This window comes from Crocodylus siamensis, chromosome 4 (genome assembly GCF_052110815.1).
Source record: "Crocodylus siamensis isolate JL-2025a chromosome 4, ASM5211081v1, whole genome shotgun sequence".
In the NCBI taxonomy this organism is placed as follows: Eukaryota; Metazoa; Chordata; order Crocodylia; family Crocodylidae; genus Crocodylus; species Crocodylus siamensis.
The window spans coordinates 221,050,918-221,074,485 of NC_143398.1; the positions used below are offsets into that span (position 1 = coordinate 221,050,918).

Genomic DNA, 23,568 nt, shown 5'->3' on the forward strand with positions numbered 1-23,568 from the left:
ATTGCCACCAGGGTAGGCAAAGGGGGTACTAGCCCTGGGCACTGAGCAAGAGGGCCCAGAGTGCTGGAACGGTGGCAGGAGGCTGTGGACACATGAAGCTGGAGCAGGCTACCGCTCCTCAATGTCACTCCTCTTTCCTCATGGGAGATGCTGCTGCTGCTGGGTTAGCCAGCCATCATCAAATCATGGCGTTCAAAGTCTGATTCTGGTAGATTAATTCCGTAACTCTTAGGGAGTGACAAGGAGAGTCCACATCCCTACCAAGTACACCTACATGGCTGAGATCACTAGGACCAGTAAGACTATCCCAACCCCTATTCTCCTGAGCTCAGCATAACCCTGTGCCCCCAACAACCCCTGCTCTGCCCACCAAAGTAGCCTCTACTCCCTTTAGTGGCTTCACTGGATAGCATAGCTTGCAAGTGGCCCTCAGTAAAGTTTGAGTTGTGCACCCTGAACTATATCATTATGAATGCATATGAGATCCCTCCAAAATCAAAACATGGGAAAATTAAGGTTTAATATGGACCTTGCATAATATATGTGGTCTCACTATTTCTCTAACCCTAGCATAGAATATTTATCTAGAAGCTTCCGTACCGCAAATGTACCCAAAATAAAATGTGATCACAAATACAAAGGTTTTACTTTTACCTGTGTGCAAAGCAGCTGCACAAGACTGTTCAGTCAAACTGAACTTTCACCTTTCCTGACTGATTTAGGGGACCTTCATGGTGCCTGGACAGGCTTTTTGCATTTACTTGTCTTGAGTGTTTAAAAGGTAAAAAATAGAAACAACAAAACCACCCACAGGTCTACACATACTATGCACCAATAAACCAAGACCATCTGTAGCCTATCAACATCTTTAGTATCCCGCGCTAGTCAGCCACAGAAAAGTGACTCCCGCAGTCATGTTCCTCCTCTGTGTCTGTACAACATACAATCTTACCCAGTTCAGAAAAGCCTTAGAACGCAAAAAGAATGTTCTAACTAATTCTAGAAAACATTTTTTGGACAAAATCCTTTTGGGGGGCGCAGGGGGATACAGCTTTGGAAACACTAAAATGTATAAATCTAGGATGGCTTCACTGAGCTGTTTATACTAAACAATAAAAAATAAAAATAAAAACCCACACACCAAACAAAATGCCAAACATCAGCCAAAGTTCCCCAAAAGCTGAAACATTTCAGCACTGTCAAAATGGGGGATTTTCATTTTTCAATTCAAAATGATGTGAAATTTTCTTCAAATTTACTCTTTAAAATGCTCAAAATTAAAACAAAACCATTTGTTGGAACTGATTTTTTTTTGTCCTTCCACTCCTTAATGATTTGGTGGGGGTGGGGGGAATGGTTTTGATTCAACCTCAGCAGTTTCTTTCTGTTTGTTTTAGAACGGCCAAAAACCTTAAAAGGTCCATTCTTGGCAGAACTGCAGTCCTACCATTGCAGCCAGCATTTCAAGCCTCTACTGTTCTCCAGGACTGCACGCTTTGGAGTGTTGTTTGTTGTATAAACAACACCGAGGCTTTAGATCTTTTAAAACTGTATACAGTAAACTCACCTAAAGCTGTAAGCCATGTTAAGATCTTTTATCATTTTCAACTGCAAAAATAACTCCAAGAACCAAAATTTGAGAGGGCACCAAGGGCCTGGAGGGCTGGCTAGGGGCAGGAGTAAGAAGTAACGAAAGGATTTCTTCACACTCTCCAATAATTGGGAAAATAGCTGAATACATTTGCTTAAACTTTCCTAAGGAATTCACCTTTGGGCAGAAACCAAGCCTGGAAGATGTCAGCCCAAAAGAAAACAGCATGTGAAAACAGGAGGCCAATAAAACAAAGTGTTCAGCAATCTTAACTACAGCTGCCACCACTTGTGAGACCAATAAAATAATAATTAAGCTGCAGCTGTGTTACCTAGGCATGACCTTTGAGGAAAAGAACATTTCCCTTAAAATCCTCTTAACAGCTTGTTGGACTGCCCCCCAAAAAGAAGTGCACAAAAGCCCATTGCCTGCAACATTTACACTCAGGTGGCAGGGCACACACGGACACTGACACGGGAGGGACTGGTTGGCATTTCCATCTATAACCTTGAAACCCTATAGTTTTAAAGTGCCTCCTCATCATACAATGTCACATCACAAATGTACATATGCCATGAACATCTTTAGATATCTGTTAATGCAGTTACCAAAAATGATGAATTTTGACAGTCTTAACACAGAGGTCTTCCAATTGTCATTTTAAATACAGCAAGCCACTTTACAAGAATGAGAAAAGGATTACAAGCAACAACTATGTATCACTTAATCTACTGAATCAATGTTTTCCAATTCAATTGACAAGATTTTTCTGATGTATTTTGAAATATCAATTAAAACCTCTCATTAAATATTGGGACAAAATGTTCAGTGTTTTCTTCTCGTTATTCAACCAACCCTACTGATTTATGAAGAATAACAAAGACAACATAAAATCAAAAGTAACTAAATCTGTAAAGGTTACATGAATAAAAAAATACCCAAAATAGTCTTGAATGCAATATAATTTCTCTGCCCAAAGGTTATGGGTCAGATTCAAGTCACACTACAACGCAGAGGGGATGACAGATCCAGTAAGTGAGGGAAGAGATGATGTAACTAGGCAAGGAGGAATGCTTTTAACTTCATATCCACAACCAGGACAAGTCTGGAAGGCTGCAGAAAAGCCTCAGCTAGGTACAGATATTCAAAAAGCCCAAGGTGGGATTGATCCTTTACACGGTTTTCTGTAAGTGGCAAAGTTTAGATCGACAGCAAACAGAACATATTTTGGCCTTTGGTTGGGAGTGGGCAAACCTTAGACTGGGTTTTGCCATTTTTGAACCAGTCTATGTGTACCACATTTCTGTTCTGTTATTGGTATAGACTGGTTTTGTGTGCTGAACTTCTGCTTTGTTACAAGTATAGACTGGTTTCTAATCACTTCTAACGGTAAAAGTGTAATGTCTGTACCTGGCCCTTGAGTTTACACTTACAAAAGGGCTAGTGCACAATGGATTACACTGGCACATAACATACACATGACTGAATCTAACATGTAGCCAATCTCTCTGTTTTCAGGATTGACTTCTTCAGGCCTGAGAGATGGTAAATCCGAACACATCCATCATTGGAACCAGAAGGATGAAAATTCAGGTGTGTAATAAATACAATATTCATCCCAAATTCTATAACATCCGATAGTAACTTAAATTCTATCACTTCTAATATTTGCAGGTGTTCAAAATAGGGACATAAAATTTAAAACTTCTACTATAGCTATGAAAGAAAATAGTAAGCGTTAGTTTTAGAATTCTTGGTCAAACTTTTCAACTGGGTACCTGAAGTTATGGTCCTATACACAGGTGACTAGATCAGTGGAAGTGTTCAGCACTCAGAAATGCCAAAGACAATGAGAGACAACAGTCATGCAAAAATGAAGCCACTTTCTGGTACATCCCTAAATATGACATTAGGGACTGAAGCAATTTATAATCTTTAATCAGAATTTTGACTTGCACATGGAGTAACTTCATTTTATAGTTTGAGAATGTGCAACAATGGTATAGACATGAGAGACAAATATAGTTAAAGTTTTATTTTACATAATTTTCAGTTGGCATGAGAATTATGAACAAAATGGAAATGTGCTTTTTCAGACACTTTCTTGGAATATGTACTGTTATTTCTAAGAGCACTGCAATTAAACATGAATTTAAGAACACATTTGCTGATAAAAAGTCAGCTACCAGACCCAGTGCTGCAAGTCAGTTCTGAAAAATACCAAAAACTCTACTAAGACTAGCTTGGCACAGCTCCAACTTAACTTTGCCATCTAGAAGTTTCCTTTGTTTCACCTGGTAGAGTGACTGCCAACAAATATTTTTTTCTTTCTGCAAGAAATGTGCAGCACGCACATGCTTTTACCACTAAATGAAGAATTCTGATAATTGGTTAAGTCCACTGTAGTCTGTTTTGGTTTTGTTTTAAATACTGCAAACTGTTTGCAAATCTTTTCACTAAAGAACTGGCAGATGTCACGAAGTTCATGCAACTTCTCATATGTTCCTACACGATTATGAAATGAAGGGTGCCAGTGATTTTTTTTTTCAAACCAAAATGGTCTTCTTACTGGTTTCCATTAGTGCACAGAAAGTTTAGCCCTTAGAATCACAAGGAAAACCGCATCAAAGCAACACAACTGCTAGGACTGATGCAAGCAATGGAACATTGACTGTCCTCCTGCTGCCATGCGACATCCTCCATGCATGCATTACTGCAAACACTGCATTTGTGTGATTGGTTGGTATTTCTACATTGCAGATCATCCCTTCGCAGCAAGAGACACATTCCTGTTAATGAAAAGGAGATTGTTAGGTGGAAGCGGTTATAGCAGAGGTATACCAAAAGAATATAAGCTTTCAACTGATTGCAAGGGCTATTACTAAACAAGCTAATCACTTCTATCTGATAGCCTGTGATCTGAGTTGGTAGATGTAGTATATCAATTACAGCACCTGCTCCAAATTCAGGCACTACAGTGTTCATGCAGCTCAAATTATTATGCAGTGTAATTAATGGACATCTGTCATCATGATCAGATGAGAAGTAACAATGTTAGCCATGTCAGACAAATTTCCCAGCCTATCAGAAAGTAGGTAAAGCTTTCCCTCATATCTTCTCTCCTGATCATTAAGTATAAACATACTTTTGAATGTTTGCTAGTTCCACATTTTTAAATGAATGTAAGTCTGTATAAAGGCATTCTCTGTTCACATTTGTCTTTTAAGATTTATGCAATCTGGTCTCAAATTTTGTGCCTTGTATTTACATTTAGTAAATAAAAGGTCACCAAATTTGTACCAGAGAAAAACTGATAATGTTTGCTGTCCAAGTAGTACATATGGGGAATCTTTGCAGCTAACAGGATGCTTTTAACTGGAATATCTGGAAATGTTGAGCATTCAAACATACCATTCAGGACAGTGAGACAGATAAGTGCATAGAGCTTACCTATTATCACAATGGCATCTGCATAGTGTAATAAGATCCAATAGCCTACTTTGCAAAATAAAATGTAACAGTAGAGAGCCTGGCACTCATAAAGACCATATACTGCCCAGAGTATATCAACATTCACTGACATCAATGCAAAACTTTTCAGATCAAAGGTATCATATGTGTGTCCTTTCATATTCAACATACAGATTGTCAGCTGTCTTAAGAGGTCTGAAATCTTAGGCAGTAAAAGATTTTTTATTTGCTCACCTATCACACCTGAATGCAAACCTTGCAGGCATTTGGAAACTGTTACCTTGAACATGGTCTCCAGCATATGTTCCTTACTCTTTCTTTCCCCTTTGAACCCCTCTTTTCTCCTCCTCAGCTCCATGTTTAAACACATGTTTCTATCCCTTGCCATTGTTATGGCATAGTTTCTTTCCATTTACACTGGCCTATCAGCGGAGCAGTGCACTTTTGGCATGGCTGCAGAGAAGTGCTCTGTTCTTTCCAATACACAATCCACTTTCTGTCTAGGAATAAACCTGTTGACTGAAAATAGTCAAATGTGGCTGCTAACCACATATCAAAGCCACAAGACTTCCTTTATAAAGGAAAGTGCTGCTTCTTACAAGAAAAGGAATGACCAAGTTGGAATCTGAATTCTGATCCTCTGTAATAAGGGTGGGCAAGTATTTGAGCTGAAGGGCCACTTAAGAAGTTTTGGTGAGCTATAGAGGGCGGGGGGGGGGGAAGGGGGAGGCTGGGGAGATGCCAACTACACTTACCTGGCCCCGGGCCTACTTACCCCATTATCACCAGTGGAGGCATTGGATGGAGCTCCAGGTCCAGTGGCGGTGGCAGAGACACTGGCAGTGGCAGCTGGAAGGAGCCACCGCCATGGGGGACTGCCAGAAAGCCAAGTCCAGCTGCCATACTGTCCCTGCCCTGCCTGGCCCAATTGCCACAGGATCAGCTACACTGCAGAAGCTACATTTTGTTCATCACTTGTTCAATAAACTTGAACATTTAAGTTATCACTTGTTCATTAAACAAAATCCCTTGCATTATGCCCCAAAATTAGGCCTCATCTGAAGAAGCCATGGTTCCACCTGGTACCATGGAATGGGAGTGCTGAACTTTCCTCACTCCAAGAACGTACCAATCCTGAAAACTAAAGTTTACCTTCTCCAGCAGCTATGTACATACTTCATTCCAGAAGTGTAGGTGAAGTGAAGTCTAGCAACAGAGGTGCAGCAGCAGGAAGTTCAGTGCAGGCTGCACAAGCTTGCTTGGAACTTGGAGCAAGCCTTGGCAGTTTAAGCCCATGTCACTGCACATACAAAGCTATCAGCATGTAACCTGGACAGGGTACATCTAGATAAGTTGCAATCACATCTCTGGACTGCAGTGCAGACAAACCCATAGAAAAGTAAAAAATTCTAGCTTATTCTGCAGTTTTGATTTTCATTATTTAAACCTAAGACAGTCTCATTTGACACACCCCATTCTCTTCATCCAGAGTTTTATCTGATAATGAATGAGGTCTGAATAGGATCTTTATTTAGAAAGCCATACATTTTCCTTCATTAGAAAAACTGATTCTTACCGTATAGCCAGTGTCTCTGTGATGGCGACAGCCAACAAAGTGGCATTCATCTCTGGTAGCACATTTCTTAGTGACCGATGTGCTTTTTCCATAGCTTGTGAAGAGATGAACTGTTAAACAGTACTGTGTATCTAGAGAAATACATCCGAGTCAGGTTTATTCCATGAAATGCAAATTGCCTTACATATTTGAGAAACTTGACAAGATATGCCCACACAGAAAAAATAGTAATGTGCCAGTTTAGGGAGGTAAGGTGGCTTAACATATTACAAACATTTTTCAATTTAGTTTAGTTTATCTATAACTAAAACATAAATACAGTGGCCACTTGGCCTTTCTTCCTGAGCCAAATGTTTAAATGTCCACTCAAGTTTGCACTGTCATGTTTCTCTTCCTTACTCTTTCTTTCCCCTTTGAACCCCTCTTTTTTCCTCCTCAGCTCCATGTTTAAACACATCCTTCATCCAAATCTCTTTCTTTGACTCCTCCATCTTACCTTTGTCCCCTGCTCACAGCCCTTCTATCCAATGTTCTTTCCTCCTTCCTCCACTCTGAAGAGTGGTTTCCATTTTCTATTTTGTATCTCCATAATTTTCTCTTACAAGTGTGATCTTTGGTCATTGCAGGCAGCGTTGCTTACTCTCAAATGTTTCTGTGCTACTAGAAGATGCTCCAATTTGAAGTCTTCCAGTTGAGTGACCACATATAAAATACAATATTTAATGCTCATATATGTGAAAGATGTCCCAAGTTTGCAAACTGCCAGCTTAGTATTATGTTTGGCTTTTCAAATTTCATAGATTTCATAGACATTAGGGCTGGAAGGGACCTCGGGAGATCATCGCTAAGTAAAGTCATCATCCTTACATGGCAACTGTGAAACAAATCTGAACTATATTTGGAAGTAGCTGTTACATTAACTTTGTGAAAGACACCAGGCTTAAAGTTAGCAAGACATTAAGCTTTAAACATAAAAATGAATTAAGAAATTGACTCTTAGATCTAGTAGTGGAACACTTTGGTGAGTGCAAACTGTTTTCAAGTTAAGTACCAAACTAAATGGCCAAATTGAAAAGAAATGCAAACAAGATTAGCATGATACAGGAATTTGTTTAAAGCTATAAAAGCAACCTAGTGAAACATGTTTATGTTTCTTCATAGGAACAAAAAACAGGTTTGGAAAATGAGAAATGTATTCATGACATATTACACTGATCTGATTTAAAACTACAGAAAAGGAAGATAAAATTAAATTGAAGTATCGGACAGGACTGTCTTTTGAGTGTTTATTTGGAATGTACAAAAAGCTCAATTTGATGCATAAGTGCAACTCCTGTAGTTTCCACTCAGTCCATGTCACCACCATGGCCTCCATATATGAAAAACAGGTTATGCTTTAAGAGTAAGATACTTATTTACACTTCCCTAAAATCTTCAAGCCAACAAATGTAGAATTCAGGTTAGCAAACTTCCAGTTACACCCACTGTGGCAAACAGCTTGGCATTCGCATGATACGTAAGATTTTTTCCACAGAAGGGTTTGCTTTCATGGGCAATAAGCAGCGAAGCAGGAGAGGGTGGAGTAAGATGCAATTTCAAAGTTTTGAGGGGTGTCATCTGGGGAGTCTATTATTATTTCGTATGCTGTGTGTTGTTTGTCTTTTATTTTAAGCTGCCCTGAGCCTTTGTAGATGGGCCAGGATATAAATCTCAAATAAATAAAATAATACACATTCAATTAGACATTAAATATAAGCATAAGAGGTTTTCAGCGTGACTTGCATTGTTTCTTAGCATAATCAACCGCTCATCTTAAGAGAAAATCATAAGACTCGCTCTTACTAATAATATCCATAGGGCATCAGTGAGCTGGTAAGTTAATCCTATTTAACTAGATGTCTGTGAGATGGTTGAGTGAGGAAAAAACAAAACTAAATACCCTGAAGAATCTCCCTAACACAAACACACTTACTTTTAGGGCACCATTTGTCTTCAGCCCATCTGTTACAGTTGTAATTGTCAACTGCATCGTCACATGTAAAGCACTTAAAGCTGTTTGGAAATGGAGTAGCTTTAAAAATATTAAAATATGGTAAGTTTTTAAATATAAAAAATGTAAACATCAACCAACAAATGCTTTGATTTAGCTACATTTGTTAACCAAAATACTTATATAGACATGGGGGGGGTGTATGTATGTATGTGTATGTCTAAGTACACACACACACACACACACATACACACACACAGATATTGAGTGGGGGGGGGGAGAAGAACAGACTCCTGAACAAATAAATACTAGTTTGTAAACTTCATAAAAGGTTTTACAATATACCTTAAATTCCAGATACTTGTTAGCCTTTTCTATCTCTCTAACAACTAAAACACAATTAAAGTGGAGGAAAGTGGGGGGCTGGGGGAAGAGGGAGGGAGAGCGACTGTATCCCTGCACATACATGCCTATTAAGTATGTGCAACAGATATCTGGAGGTGTCTGTGCACATGTACATATATAGTTATTCAAACAAATAAGTAGCTTTTGTTTCATTAGCTGAGGCAACAAATGCTTTAAAGCTCCAAATCCCAGTCCTCCATTTTAAACAATTCCTTACAAGGGATAAGAAAAGCTGCTTTCAAATTCAGTTTTATATACTTACTGAAATATAGTTAAACAAACTTTCGGCAGCTCTGTATCTAACTTCTCACCTGAGATACAGAACTATCTTGACTGCTTTATTCCTTTTTATCACAAGGGTCTTATCCAATTGGATGAATAGAAAGGGTAACAAAGTGCAAGGTAAAAAGCAGACATGATATCATTATTGTCATTCACAGTTCCTATTTAATTACTTTCATTTTGTACCAACTTTAAAAGCACACAACACACTTCAGTTCCCTCTACTGCCTGAAAAAACAGCCAGGTAACACACAGGACATTCTAGGCCAGATTACTGACTAGAAGTATTCTGCATAATTTACCTTGTAAAATGTCCTGGTAATGGTACAATAAATGCATCCAAAAATCTAAAAAACTGAGCAGTTTGGATTGCCATATCTTAAATCTGTCTCTATATTCATTTAATTTATACTGCAGTCATATGAACTAGCCAAATGTTTTGTTTTAAAATTTATAGGCAATCCCTTACGCCTTGAGGGAGCCACTTTACAAGCCCCTGAAAAGAGCATATTGAACTGAAAATGCTGATAGCTAAAATACTAACTTTTGTTCACACACACAAGAAAACCACCGCTGGCTACTTACGGTCTAGTGGAGGTCTCACATTATAGAAGTTGATGTTCTTGGCTAGAGTCCAATTCGCAGAGAGGACAAAGATCTGAAGGAAAGCTACAGCCAACGTGTGACAGAATAACAGCATAGCGACTTGTTATCGTACAAGGAAATCTAAAACTCTTTTGCCTAGAAAACAAAGACACACTATTGGGGAGGAACCATAAGAATTGAGAAGGCAGAGAAATAAATATCTCCTGTAAACTTTATTTGGAAATTCAAGGCTCATATTGGTCTTAAATCCAGGAAGATTTAGTGGAAGTAAGCATCGTCCACTCACAATGATGAGCCATTCAAAGCTGAGCAGCTACTGCCTTCTACTGGGCAGGATCTTGTACAAGATAGCTAGATTTCTACAGTAAAATGAATTAGATTGTGCTCACTTCAGTACTTTGGGATTTGTTCTTCCAGGTAATGTCAGTCTAAAAATTTGGTTATAAGTGCTAATGAAAAAACCCCCCCATTTTTACACTCTGCTTGTAATGTGAGTTGACATGATTAAAATAATTTTAGATCAGGCTAAAGGAATGTCAAGTGTAATTTCAAGGGTCATTTCAATCAGCAATGTAAAATCTGAAATCAAAGAGCCAGACCCCAAATCTGCATAGCTCTGCTGACTGCAGTGCAGCTATGCCAATCTCTGCACCAGTGCTGATACTGGGCTGATTTGCCATAGCTTGTTTTTCATAAACACACCTGTGACTGGAGAGACAGCATCTAAAACCATCAATATTTATCATTTATATAAAAGAACTGTATCAATCTGAAGTAGAAGCCAAAGCAGGCTGTCAACATACCACAGACTGGAGCAAGAACCAGAAGAAGAAGATTTTGATTTTCCTGTACCACGGCGCACTCAGAACTTCGCCTATCGCAGGATGACCTGGCTTTCAAAGGGACTCTGCTAACCACTTTGTGATATGCATTCAGCCCTCAGCTCACACTTTTCAGAACACTGCATGCATCAGTGACAGACCTTGTGTGAAAATCCACCCATCCCCTGGATTTGCATATGTAAGTCCTGGTGTTAACTGAAATAATGTCAATTTTCTTTCTATGTAAAAATAAGGACACATTGGGGGGGGGGACCGTAAACAATTCTTGCAGTTATTTTTTTAATCCTCTCCTAGTAAAATCTGTCATCTTAATCAATAGGAATGAACTGTGGAGGACTCCAGACTCCGTGGGACTCGGTCACATTCTAAGGCCACCCTTAACAGGGACACAACACGCAAATACGCAGAACTCTGAAGGCAAGGTAGGCCCAGATCAGCCAGAAGAGATGTCATAACCTGACTACCCTGGGTACGGGACCTCACGTCCTATCAAGCACTGAAGTTACATGATGACACTCAGAAGATTCCTGTGGAAGGGAGATGAGCTTTCGTATTTAGGGTTTTTTTCTTCTTGCTCTTGTGTTTCATGTACTTCAAGGAGACTCTTGACCAGCAACCAAGTGGAGGCAGACAATTTTGTACACTGGAAGTTTCCAGCTGCGTATCACTTAGGTCTTATGAATCATGTTTATTTTAAATCCGTGGTTTTTAACCTGCAGTCCATGGACCCCTGGGAGCCTGCAGACTATGTCTAAGGGGTTCACAAAAGATGAGCATGCTAAATCAAAAGTATGTTAATACCCACACTTACAATCTAAAGGGGTCCGCACCTCCATTCGAAATTTCCAAAGGGGTCTGCACCTTCATGCAAAATTGCTTAGGGGTTTGCAAATGAGAAAAGGTTGAAAACCACTGCTTGAGAGGATACCCGAGATACCTGGTTTTGTAAATCACTCCCAGTGTGCTTCCATGACTGTTTTCCGTAGGTCTCCCTCATCCTCCAGCCCCAGGACCTCACAATAGGGTCAAGGAAAGAATCTGAAAGCAAACAATGGCTGTGATCATTATCAATCCATATCTGAGCTGCTATCCCCTCAGGACAGAATGGTTTTTTTGCTATTGATAATAAAGGGGGGGGTGCACCTTGGGCTCAATAATGTATTTATTAAAATTATCTGACCATGAACTGTTGAGGGCCATGCTAATATTGATGCGCAGAGCTCCTGCTATGCCTAGAGCCACCTGCCACCAATCTCACAGGAAGGTTTTATTTCTGAAAGGAAGCACAGAACCAACAGTGTCAGTCCAGCAGAACAAGTTTCCTTCCTAGTAAAAGACCTGCACAACAACTTTCCCGATTCCATCTAATGAAACTCTAAATCAAATTTTAAGGGCTGTTTATGTCAGATGAATACCTGGCTCTTCATCTGTAATCTTATTTATCAAACTTTCCAGTGATCCTGTGATTTAAGATAGAGGAGCTAATCAGCAGCAAGATAACCTCTCCAGAGAAAAAAAGGAATGCCAGCTTCCAAGACAGGTTAACAATAAAATTCGGACTAACCTGCTCCCCAAGCCACAAATCAGATCATATTGCACAACATTGCTGTGAGGCAATGTTATGATATGGTGATATTCAAAGACCCCGAAGGTGATTTCATGACCCCGTGAAACTCCACAAGAGAGATCTGCACAACATGGGATAATCCCATAGCAATCAGGATAAGCATGACAAAAACAAACAGATAAAATGGTGACTATGACAACTCACCAATGACCCAATACTTTCTCTAACATACTTTATCCTACCCTTCCTTTTCTTCCTAACACTAATGATTTATATCAGTGATACTCTACCTTTTTGACCAGTGGACCAGATAGGCAGTGCCTGATTTATTTGCAGGCTGGATCTGGATGGTGCTCCTGATTCGGTACCTAGGGCAATTGCAGTGGGACCCATCCGGCCATGTGGAGCAGCATGGCCCAGCTCTAATCCAGCCACGGAGAAGGAATGGGGCATGAGGGATGTGGTCCAGCTCCAACCTGCTGTGCAGGGCTTCGGGTTTGGAAATTTTGGAATTTGGTCTGCGGGGGGTGACAGTATTGAATGCAACTGCTCTCCTGCTGCCAAATTTCCCAACCTGTGGGGAGCCCCATGGGTTAGATTCCAAGCCACCATGGACCTCATTTGGCCCATAGGCCAAAGGTGAACATCCCTGGTTTATATCAACACTTGCTCAGAGAGATAATAATCCCAATAAAATCTCTGTATACTCTAGAATGTCCTTCTTATTTTCAAGCTACTGTACAAACAAGTTCCTATAGTAGATGCTCTGCTTCCCTGCAGTGCTCTTTTTGTTCTGCTAATTACAAGTCACTTTTCTGATTCGTTTCCTCAGTATTTGCTACTGGATTAACAGATTATCTCTGTGTCAAGATGGAATGTTTTCAATTGCTCTCCTCCAAGAAAGGAGAGAGGAGAGATGAGTTTCTTCTTTGTTTCATTGACAAATATCCCACCCCCAAAAACCCACCCACACCACAGTTTTCAGCTCAAATTGAGACACTGCATAATATTACAGTTGTACATTAAAGCTAGGTACAGACATTTGGGAGGTTAAATCAGGTTCAAAATGGTAACCCAGTTTAGATTTAGCTCATCCCAGGTGCCACCTTCCACATACACACCCAGTTTCAGTGACCAGCATCAGTCCAAACTTGTAACAGAACAGAAGTTCCATGCATACACACCTGTCTAAAAAATTGCAGAACCCAGTTTAAGATGAACCTGGATCTATGTAATATCAGGCTCATTTTATTTAGATCAAACAGATAGGAGTGTACCAATAAAGATTTTCTTGGCCAATACCGATAGCTGATTATTCACCCAACATATTGGCCAATACTGATCCAATAACTGATTTATAGAAATGCAGCAGGGCAGCGTGGAGAGCAGCTCCCTGCAGACAAGTATGTGGAGGGGAAGGAGCATGGGGGAGGGAAGTGGTGTGGGAGGGAGCGAGGCAGGGGCAGAGGCAAAGGCAGGGCCTGGGGGCTCAGCCAGGGTGGTGAAAGGGACCCTGGGTGGGGGCAGGAAGCAGGGCAGAGTCACGGGCAGCTTGTCCAGGGGATCAGTGTCCCAGCACTTTAAAATGGTGGCAGAGGGATGTGAACTAAAACTCAGTGAATGAGCTTTAATTCAAGTGCCACTGCCACCATTTTTAAGCACAGGACACATTTAACCGGAGTTGAGTGGGGCAAGGGCAGATGCAGCTGATCACTGTGGGGTCAGGGCTCTCCACCCGTGCTACCTTTGCCTTGGGAGCCCTGTGCTGGCCACACATCCCCTGCCCATGTGGCAGTGGCAGGCACAACTCACCGCCCACACTGCTGCCAGGCAGGCAAGGGGTACACAGCTGGCGCAGGGTTCCCAAGAGAAAGGCAGCAAAGTGGAAAGCCCCGAGGCTACAACAGGCAGCCCGCATCCACCACACACACAAGTCTGGAGGAGGCACATGCCCCCCCCATGCCTCACCTGGGGGGTCCACACAGCAGTGGGGAGCTTCCCCCCTCCTGCCTGGACGAGCCACCCACAGCTCCCTGTTCCCCACCACAGCATCAGGTCCCATTCACTGCCCTGGCTGGGCAGCACCCCCAGCCTCAGCCTCTTTCCTACTCCTTCCCTCACCATGGAGGCCCCAATCTGCACTCCCCATGCCCTTTCCCTCCCCCACACCCCCTTCCCAGGCTTACCTGCAGATTGCTGCTCTCCATGCTACCATGCACTTGACATCCAGGGCCCCAGCCAGAAAGCATATTATATTTATCAGTTAACATTATCAGCTAAACCAAAAAAAGCCGATAGCCAATAATCTTAATTTTCTTTTCTTTGGTACCAATCCGATTCGGCACTGATATATTGGTGCACCTCTGCAAACCAGTACATGAAACTGCTGTCCGCTTTCCCAGGGAAAACCCACCCCCTAGCCCCAGCGTCAGGGCTGCTCTTTTCAATTCCACCTTCTCCCGCACTGGGCTATTTTTTGCCTCCCCAGCCCCTTATTCCTCCCCAACCAGTGCTCTCAACCCCCATCCCACAAGCCCCAATGCCTCTTCTCTCCCCCACGCCCCTTCCCCTCCACTACTTATCTGCAGGGAGCTGCTCTCCACACTGCCTGCTGCATTCCTGTAAATCAGTTATCAGATCGGTATTGGCCAATATGCCAGGTGAATAATCAGTTATCAGTATAAGCCAAGAAAATCTTTATTGGTATACTCCTACCTGTTTGATCTAAATCAAACGAGTCTGATACTGGGTGCATTCCCCACCAAGCAAGCAAGTCCTGGTGGGGGTTTTGCTGGTGGGGGAGACCTCACCCTACCCATGGGTCAGACCTACTCCCCACCCTTCATGGGTTGTATCTGGCCCCCCTACCCCACCCAGAGGTCATGCCTGCTCTCCCTACCCCTCGTGGGTTGTGTCTGCACCACCTACCCATTGTGGGTCATGCCCCCCATCCAACCCATGTGTCATGCCTCCCCCATCTCCTGGCGGACTCCTGATCCTTTCCAGCCTGATGGACCTCCAGCTCCCTGGCTAGCCACCCCCCCTCCTGATTTATCTGATATCAAGCAGCCACTTTGAATTGGTTTAACCTTCCCTTTAATCCCCTAAATGTTGGTACTTAGCCTAACAAAGCCAACTGCCCCAGTACAAAAGCTACAGGTGTACTACCTACCTTGGGAGTAAACTTAAATTCAATACCAAATTTTAATTCAATTCCAAAAAATCAATGGAAATGTAAGACAAGAGGACAGAACCTTGTGTATAAGCCTCCACTTCAACCTCTGCAACTCTTGAAAGTGAAGCAGCACTTTGTATTTTTACTGTTAGGCCCTCTTTGAATGTTTGCTTCAAAACTGGAGGCCAGGCTCTTAAGCGACCTGAGCACTTGCCAGAGCAACTCTAATTAAAACACCTGTAGCATGTCATGTATTCAGCATCCCATGCTTCAAAATGGCAGTGGAGATGTTTTAACTAAAGCACATTCAAATAGTTTTAGTCAAAGCTCCCCTGCTGCTTATTTGAAATGTGAGGACACTGAATACATATGAAGCTGAGTCTGCTGGAGCACTCTAATTAAAACCTATAAATTGGCACGTGTATAGGTTAATGGGTAAAAAAAGGGAAATTCAGATTCTGCAGATTCTAACGTCAGTCATGCAGAAAAGCTTCACACCAAGCTTGGAGAAGAAATTTTTCTAGTTCTTTGCAGGGCTACTTATTTTTAAGATGTTTTCACCAGTGTTCTTCAGGTTTCAAATGATGGGCATCAAAGCAGTGGCACAACTAGGATGGGGTGCCTGGAGTAGACACCCTGGGTGCCAACTTGGGGATTGGAGAGCAAAAAAAAATTGTTTAAGGCTGGAACCAAAAGTCACCACTGCACACGTGTGGCAGCTACTCAGGGGTCAGCCTCATTGTTAAGTCACTGCCTCAAAGACAAGGAGAGGGAACAACAGCATCTTAACCACCACAATGCTACTGCTGTGGGATAGACACTGAGGGTGTATCTACCAGATGCAATGCAGTCCCATGCAGAGATAACTACGCCAGCTCCAAACCAGCTTCTGGGTCAACACAGAACAGTGTAGTATAATGAACAGATGAAGGGATGCATCAAGCACCTATATTTCTTAAAGTCCTACAGCCAGCTCAGGTATCTCAACCTGGGCTGTATTCTTCCAGGTCAACATAGTCTTAGATGTACATTTCCCACTGATGTTAATGGGAATCACAAGACATGGGCTTCATCCTGCACCAACTGAAGCCCATGCCAAAGCTTCCATTCACTATCTCAGTGGAGTCTTTTTATCTCAGTGTAGCAGTTTGAACATTTTGGTGGGACTTCAATAAACACAGCCTTTTGGGGCCCCTAAACACGAACAATCTCCCTCCATTTTCCCATGAAATAAATCATTCTGCAACTCAAATGCCACAAAAGTGAATTACTTTTAACCTGTCAAGCCAGTTTTAAATCAAACAATCATGTGCCTGAATATACTTCTGGCAGCTATACTAGCAGCCTATTGTTTTATACCAGTTCTATGTGAAGGCGACATAGTGAACCATTTCAATGCACACCAGTTTTAAGATTTATCTCCTTCATTGGCTTTAGTTTGTACTGGCAAGTTGGGAAACATTTGCTTTTATAGAAAGAATGGTCTCTGAGGTAACTTGATCTAATGCACCTGGACAGCAAGTAAAAAGCACAAATACACCTATGCAGTTCTCTACAAATTCAAGATTTCTTTCCTCCAGTTCTCATTGTTTCACGCCAGGTTACTATGATAAACAGGACACCTTATGAAATAGAAATACAGGAAGCCAATAAACCTGACAATCGATGCCAGCTGAAGATCTGCTAGGGAGAGTGTTAATTTAGGCCAATGTGGAACAGAACACAAAATAAACTTTGGGTTCTTGACAGAATCACCTTGTTTGCATAGCTGTCTCTTGGGCAACTTTCTCTTGAACACGAATATCTTAGATGCCCAAAAAAGTGCTTTAACATAGCACATGCAGGCAGAAACATCATCAGACATGTTCTCTTCATAGGTTCTACTCTGTGGTGCACCTTGCTACATAATGTCCTGCTACTGTAAAAGTAACCATAACTTAGCTTTAATCACGGAAAACTGAGAACAACCTGACATTTAAAAAAAACCCAAACAAACAACTTGCATTTAGTTATTTTTACACCAATGATGTATTTTACAACATATAAATGGAAGTACACAATGCAATTATTTGTGCAGACTGAAAGGAAGGAGGGAAGGAATGTTTGTTATACAGGCAGTTTGCAACCAATAAACTAAGACATATACTTCAAGAAAAGCCTCAGAAAGTTAATGGATGAAGCATTAGTTTTAAAAAAATGCTTTATTTTGTTGCAAGATAAAGTTGTAGATTCTTGTCCAATATAACCTACCTAATTTTCAAAGAATTGCTTCTTTAGGACACACAGGGAGATCCTACAAGACTTTAAATCAGTGGTGCTTAACTTTTTTGCCTTATGGGCCAGATGGACAGTACCCAATCCATCTGCGAGCCAGATCTAGCCAGTGGGGCCAATCCAGTCATACTGGAGGGGAGGAAAGGAGGCATTGACTGGCCCAGATCCAGTTGCACGTTGGGGACAGGATGTGGCCTGACCCTGACCCAGCAGCACAGGGCCTGGGAGTGTGATAGCAGGGGAGGGTTGGCAGTTAACACTTGCTGCCAAATTTCCCAACTTGTGGGGGAGCTCTATGGGCTGAAGGGCATGGCTTTCCATGCCTAGGTTTAAGCACCCCTGTTTTAAACTGTTTTCATCATGTGCAGTCAGCATGGTTTTTACATTAGCAATTCAGGTCTTCTCTACTCTGTATAACAGACTTAATATCAGGACAAATGCAAATAACTTACTAAACAAGACGGAAATTTTTTCAGGTGCTTTCAGATACTGTTTAGAGCCTCTGAATTCTTTTGTGGCTGTTTGTTAACACTTCTAACTCACATGCTTTGAAACACATGAGAGAAAAGTGATCTCCAATAAGATTCAACATGGAAACTTATAATTTGTGTCTGGCACTCATATATACTCCCTTCCACACTTCAGAAAAAGCAAAATCCACATTCCTGATAGCTGGAAGAAAAGCAACATTTGGGCCTTATTTCTCCTTCTTAAAGAAAAATAAAAGGCACACCCATTCTTTTTCCTCTGGAAATAATCTTTAATAAGTTTTTGTATCAATTACAATTAACCCCATTTCAGAACATGGAGACAATATAAAAGGGGAAATCAGTGAGACAACCTACTTCTCCCCTAGAAAAGCTTAAATATGCACACACAATTGTCTCACTGATTCTCCTTTTATATTTATATATCTACAGAAAGTGTTTTTAAACATCAAATGAGTGATGCAAGAATTTAGGCCTGCAAGAAAAATGATAATGTGCTTTCACTCTACTACTTGTTACATTGCAAGGTCTGGGTTCTGTTGTGGTTTTTGAGAATCTAGTGTGATTCTGGCTGAGAGTCACTGAGAAGGTCAGGGAGATGTGCACCTTATAGACTAACCTAAGTATATATAAATTATAAGCTTTTGTGGGCTGACGTTCACTTTATCAGCTGCCGTGAACAGATGTGCTCATAGTTGTATAAGAATCGCTGTCCTAACCTATTAATGTCCACTAATATATCTCCCCAAAACTTACTGTAACTTTCCAAACCCCTGACCACTTCAGAAAGCTGTCTCATTCACACTTCCTTCCAACCCCCTCTAAATCTATCCTCTCCAAAAGGTGTGAAATTGGCTTGGCCAAGACCAGAGATGGCCATGAGCTTCAGTCCTGGGCGTCTAACATCTTTTTTTCCCTCTTTATTTAAAGCAACATCATGAATTTAAAATCTCTTTTTACCACTCCTCCAGGGCTGGAAACAGAAGCGTTGTTATCACAAGGGAAGGCGTTACTAGCAATAACTAAATGCTTTGGCTCCCTTGTGGAAAGTCAAAAAGAAAGGATTTATCCATCCCATTTTTTACGTTGTGTACATATATTCATATTGAGACATATAGTAGGGCTGTGTGAAGCTTCAGTCCCTGATTCAATTTGGCAGAGATTCAGCCTGATTCGGTGGCCAAATCTCCAAATCCAAATTGAATCAGGAGACCCTTTAATCTCTCAGAATCAAATCGGAACCCTCTGAATCAATTTGGAGAGATTCAAAAAGATTCGGTAATTCGGACATAGACAGCTTTAAATGTTTTTTCTACATACGTTGAGGTACCAGCGCAGCTTGTGAATGTTGCGATGCTAGGGCACATGGAGTATCCCAGAAGTGGACCAAAAAAACCACTTCCATTCCACTTCCGGGTCCACTGCAGAGCATGCTGCTCCCCTACCCCCCGTTTGGCGACTGGTGCCTCCTGGATCCCCTCCCCCCTCCCCCAGTGTGCTCTCAAGGTATGTAGAAAACACATTAAAGCTGTGTCTATGGATGAATCAGCATCAAATCTTCAGATTCAGCCAAATCAAATCAGGGACAGTGATCTGAATCAATGAATCAAATCACTTTCCCTGATTCTGGCTAAATCCACACAAGCCCACTTCACACATCCCTAACAAATAGATTTATCCTGTTACCTATAAAAACATTTTAACACTTTCACTTTTTTATATTTGTCATTGAAAGGAAAATTAGCTCATACAGCTTATTTACCTATTTTGACATGGATGCCACTATATAAATTCAAAGTATGATTATCCATTTATAGATACTAGGGTAAGAAGTGACCTCAAAGGATCATCAAGTCTGACTCCCTGCCAGTGACAGGAAAAAGTGCTGGGGTCATGTGACCCCAGCCAGATGCTTGTTTAGTCTTAAAGCTTAGCACTTTAAACCACTGCTGGCTAATAATTGTCCTGAAAGCTTTCATAGATAAGACCTTCTTTAGTTTAATAGCATTACACATTTTTATAGATACTTTAAGTAACTAAACATTTTAGGGTGAATTCTGGCCATACTGAAGTCAAGGGGATTTTTGTTTTGTCTTTGGTGGGGCAGGACTTCACCCTAGATCAGGGGTGCTCAACCATGTGGGCCTGTGGATCAAACGAGTGGTGCACAGCCCAAGTGCAGCCCAGATTGGATCTTGGAACCTGGCTCTGCTTCCTGTCCCATGCACAAGGACTGGACCTTGGGGGTCCACCACTGCCCCTTCCCACCCCCTGAATGCCTGGTTTGGACCCAGAGGGCCTGGTGCCACCCCTTCATGCCCTCTTCCCATCAGGATTGGGTCCCAGGGGCCTGGAACCACCCCCTCCCAGCCCTCCACACCAGAACTGGGCTCTGAGGCCTATCGCTGCCCTGGCCCAGGCCCCATGGGTCCAGAGATTTGAGAACAGGGGAGTACTACCATTGCTCCCTCACTGCCAAGTATCTGGATTCATGGGGAACCCCATGGGCCAGAAGACATGGCACTATGGGCCAGAGGTTGAGCATCTCCGACCTAGATTATTACTAATTGAGCATAAGACCCTGATGAGCTAGATAAATATTGATTATTGACAACATTCTTAGGTGCAGATGCTGAGGCAGAGACAGGTTAGGTGAGGTGAGGCAGTAAGTCAAGCCAAAACCAGAATTTAGAACACCAGACTTTCAGTCTCTTGCTCCAATTATCAAACCAGACTCCATGGTTTTATATCACAGATTCATAGAATCCTAGAAAATTAAGACTGGAAGGGACCTCAGGAAGTCATCTAATCCAACCCTCTTCTCAAAGCAGGAGCAGCCCCAAGTAGATCATCCGAGCCAAGGATTTGTCTACCTGGATCTTAAAGACCTCCAAGGACAGAGTTTCCACAATCTCTCTGGGTAACTGGTTCATGTTTTACTACCCTCCTAGTGAGAAAGTTTTTCCTAATATCTAACCTTTGCTGCAACTTGAAACCACTTTGTGTCCACCTGGCCTCGAATATTCGGTCATATGCAGCCTTGGCCTGGATGGCTGATGATCTTTGCCCTACCATCTCCTTCAGGTCTTCGAGTAGATGTTTGCTCCTGGAGTGGTCTCCCACAATTTCTCCTGCCACAACTTTGAATATTCTATCAGTGGGGGGATCCAACCACTTGGGGTCCCTCAGCAGTGTGTGGTCCATCTAGTGGTCATCCATGGGGCTCCACCTCCCCTGCACCCCAACCTTACACCAAGCCTTGGCGGATCACTGTGTTTTTCTGGCTGCACTCCTGACACCATTGTGGCCCCAGTTACATTGGTCTGGGTAGCCCTCTCTTGTCTGAGGTATTAGCTCCCAAAGGGTGACCCGCTTGAAGAATCCCAGATTGCCCATGATGTTTAACTTGGGACACAGGACCGACTCCCCTTCCTCCAGGGCATGAAGCTTGACCTGGGTCCCAAGCAAAGATAGGGCTCAAAAGAGCTCTGCTACCATTATCCCTCCTGCATCACCTGGTCCTGCTCCTCAACCCCTCCAAAAAGGGGAAACACAAAGACCAACCAAAAAAACCCCACTATTGTTTTGAGGGATCTGCGCGGTCCCCTCCCGGGTCCTTCTGCCGGGGTACCGGTACCTGACTCTCTAAGGGTCTGTCAGGGGCTAAGACCTACGTGTAGCCAGGGTAGCCTGTGGTCTCTCGCCTGGGTTGTCTCCCCCTTTACTCAACCTTCTATGGATTATAGCCCCACTCCTTGTTTCTCCCATTAGTAGCGTCCCTCTTTGGGTGCCTTGCAGCACCTCCGGGGAAGCCTGGCCACTTCTCACACCCAGGGTCAGCACCCCGTCTCTCATGACCTCGCTTTGCCGCCCTCCATGCTGTCCCTGTCTGGTGTCTTCTGGAGGGAGCGTCTCTTCTGCCTCCCCAGTGCCCTCGACAATCCCACCTGTTATTGCATAGAGAGCCACGTCTGGCTCTCTGGTCCTTCCATTGCTGGTACCGGCATCAGGGTCTCCTTTGAGCTCCATGTTCCCTCTGCTGCTGTCGCTGGTGTCAGGAGCAGCTTCTAACTCCTTGCTCCCTCTGCTGCTGTTGCTGAAGTAAGGAGCCACTTCTGGCTCCCTGCTCCCTCTGCTGCTGCTGCCGGCATAAGAAGCAGCCTCTACAAGCTTTCTTCCCTGAAGGGACTCCCAGGAGGCACCCAGTGTTGTTGTCTTCACCAGCTCTGGTCTCCCTTCTTCTCCACTTTCACTGGTGGTTTGTTTTATTCCCGCCGGCTGGTAACTGCCGATGATGTCACCAGCCGGTCTCAGCTGTATAAAAGCATGGCTCATGATACGCACGGGTTTCTTCTCTTGGGTTTCTTCTCTTGTTTCAGCTGTGTCATGGGTCGTGCTGCAGGTGAGTACTTTCCTTGTTTATTTTCCGTTTCCATTTTTTTTTTCTCAGGGAGTTCTCATCCCAATGAGTCCCCATTTGTAACGTGGGGTTCTTTCTCCCACTCTCCCCCGGGATACACTGCTCCTTGTTCTGTCATCTGCCATCACTTAGAACACTCTAGCTCCATCCTCTTTCAAACCCCCTTCAGGCAGGTGAAGGCTGCTATTAAATCCCCTCTCAGTTTTCTCCAGGCTAAATAAACCCAGTTACCACAGCGCCTCCTCAGAAAGCATGTGCCCAAGTCCCCTCACCATCTCAACTGCCCTCCACTGGACTCTCCAATTTGTCTACATTGCTTCTGTAGTGGGAGGCCCAAAACTGGACACAGTACTCCAGATATGGCCTCACCAGTGCTGAATAAAAGGAAATCACCTCCCTTGATCTGCTGGCAGTACTTCTACCAGTGTAGCCCCGTATGCCATTAGCCTGCTTGGCATCCAGGGCACAGTGTTGGCTTATATTCAGCTTACTGTTCACTGTAACCGCCAGGTCCTTTTTCATCAGCCAGTCAGTCCTCAGCCTGTACTGGTGCACGGGACTGTTCCATTCTAAGTGCATGACTTTGCACTTCTCCTTATTGAACCCCATGAGATTTCATTTGGCCCAATGCTTCAATTTGTGTAAGTCTGTCTGAACCCTAACTCTACCCTCCAGCATATCTACTACTCCTCCCTGCTTGGTGTCATCTGCAAACTTGCTGATGATGTACTCTATACCATGATGCTTTACGTTTCTTTACACACTTTAGAGTTATTTCTTTGCTATCCCATTATTCTCATATTTCTCAAACACTTACAGAGGGGTAGGCAAAATACGGCCTGCAGGCCAGATCTGGCCCACCAGGCCATCTTATCTGGCCT

The 23,568-nt window shown here is 42.7% G+C and overlaps 1 protein-coding gene across 16 annotated transcripts in view; it reads right to left on the minus strand.

Moving 5' to 3' along the window:
- Positions 1 to 3,508: 3,508 nt before the first annotated feature.
- Positions 3,509 to 23,568, minus strand: part of LYPD6B (LY6/PLAUR domain containing 6B) — a 131,595-nt gene continuing 111,535 nt past the window's right edge. For 12 of the 16 annotated variants that reach the window (XM_090045779.1, XM_090045785.1, XM_090045781.1 and 9 more), the window contains 5 exons: positions 11,701 to 11,801; positions 9,901 to 10,056; positions 8,611 to 8,709; positions 6,639 to 6,769; positions 3,509 to 4,380 (listed from right to left, as the gene is read on the minus strand). In XM_090045779.1, the coding sequence (XP_089901905.1) occupies positions 4,216 to 4,380; positions 6,639 to 6,769; positions 8,611 to 8,709; positions 9,901 to 10,015 (510 nt within the window). In that variant the 5' untranslated portion in view covers positions 10,016 to 10,056; positions 11,701 to 11,801 and the 3' untranslated portion in view covers positions 3,509 to 4,215. Of the gene's footprint in view, positions 4,381 to 6,638; positions 6,770 to 8,610; positions 8,710 to 9,900; positions 10,057 to 11,691; positions 11,802 to 23,568 lie in introns of all 16 variants that reach the window. The other 4 variants (XM_090045793.1, XM_090045794.1, XM_090045792.1 and 1 more) reach the window with 1 other exon arrangement.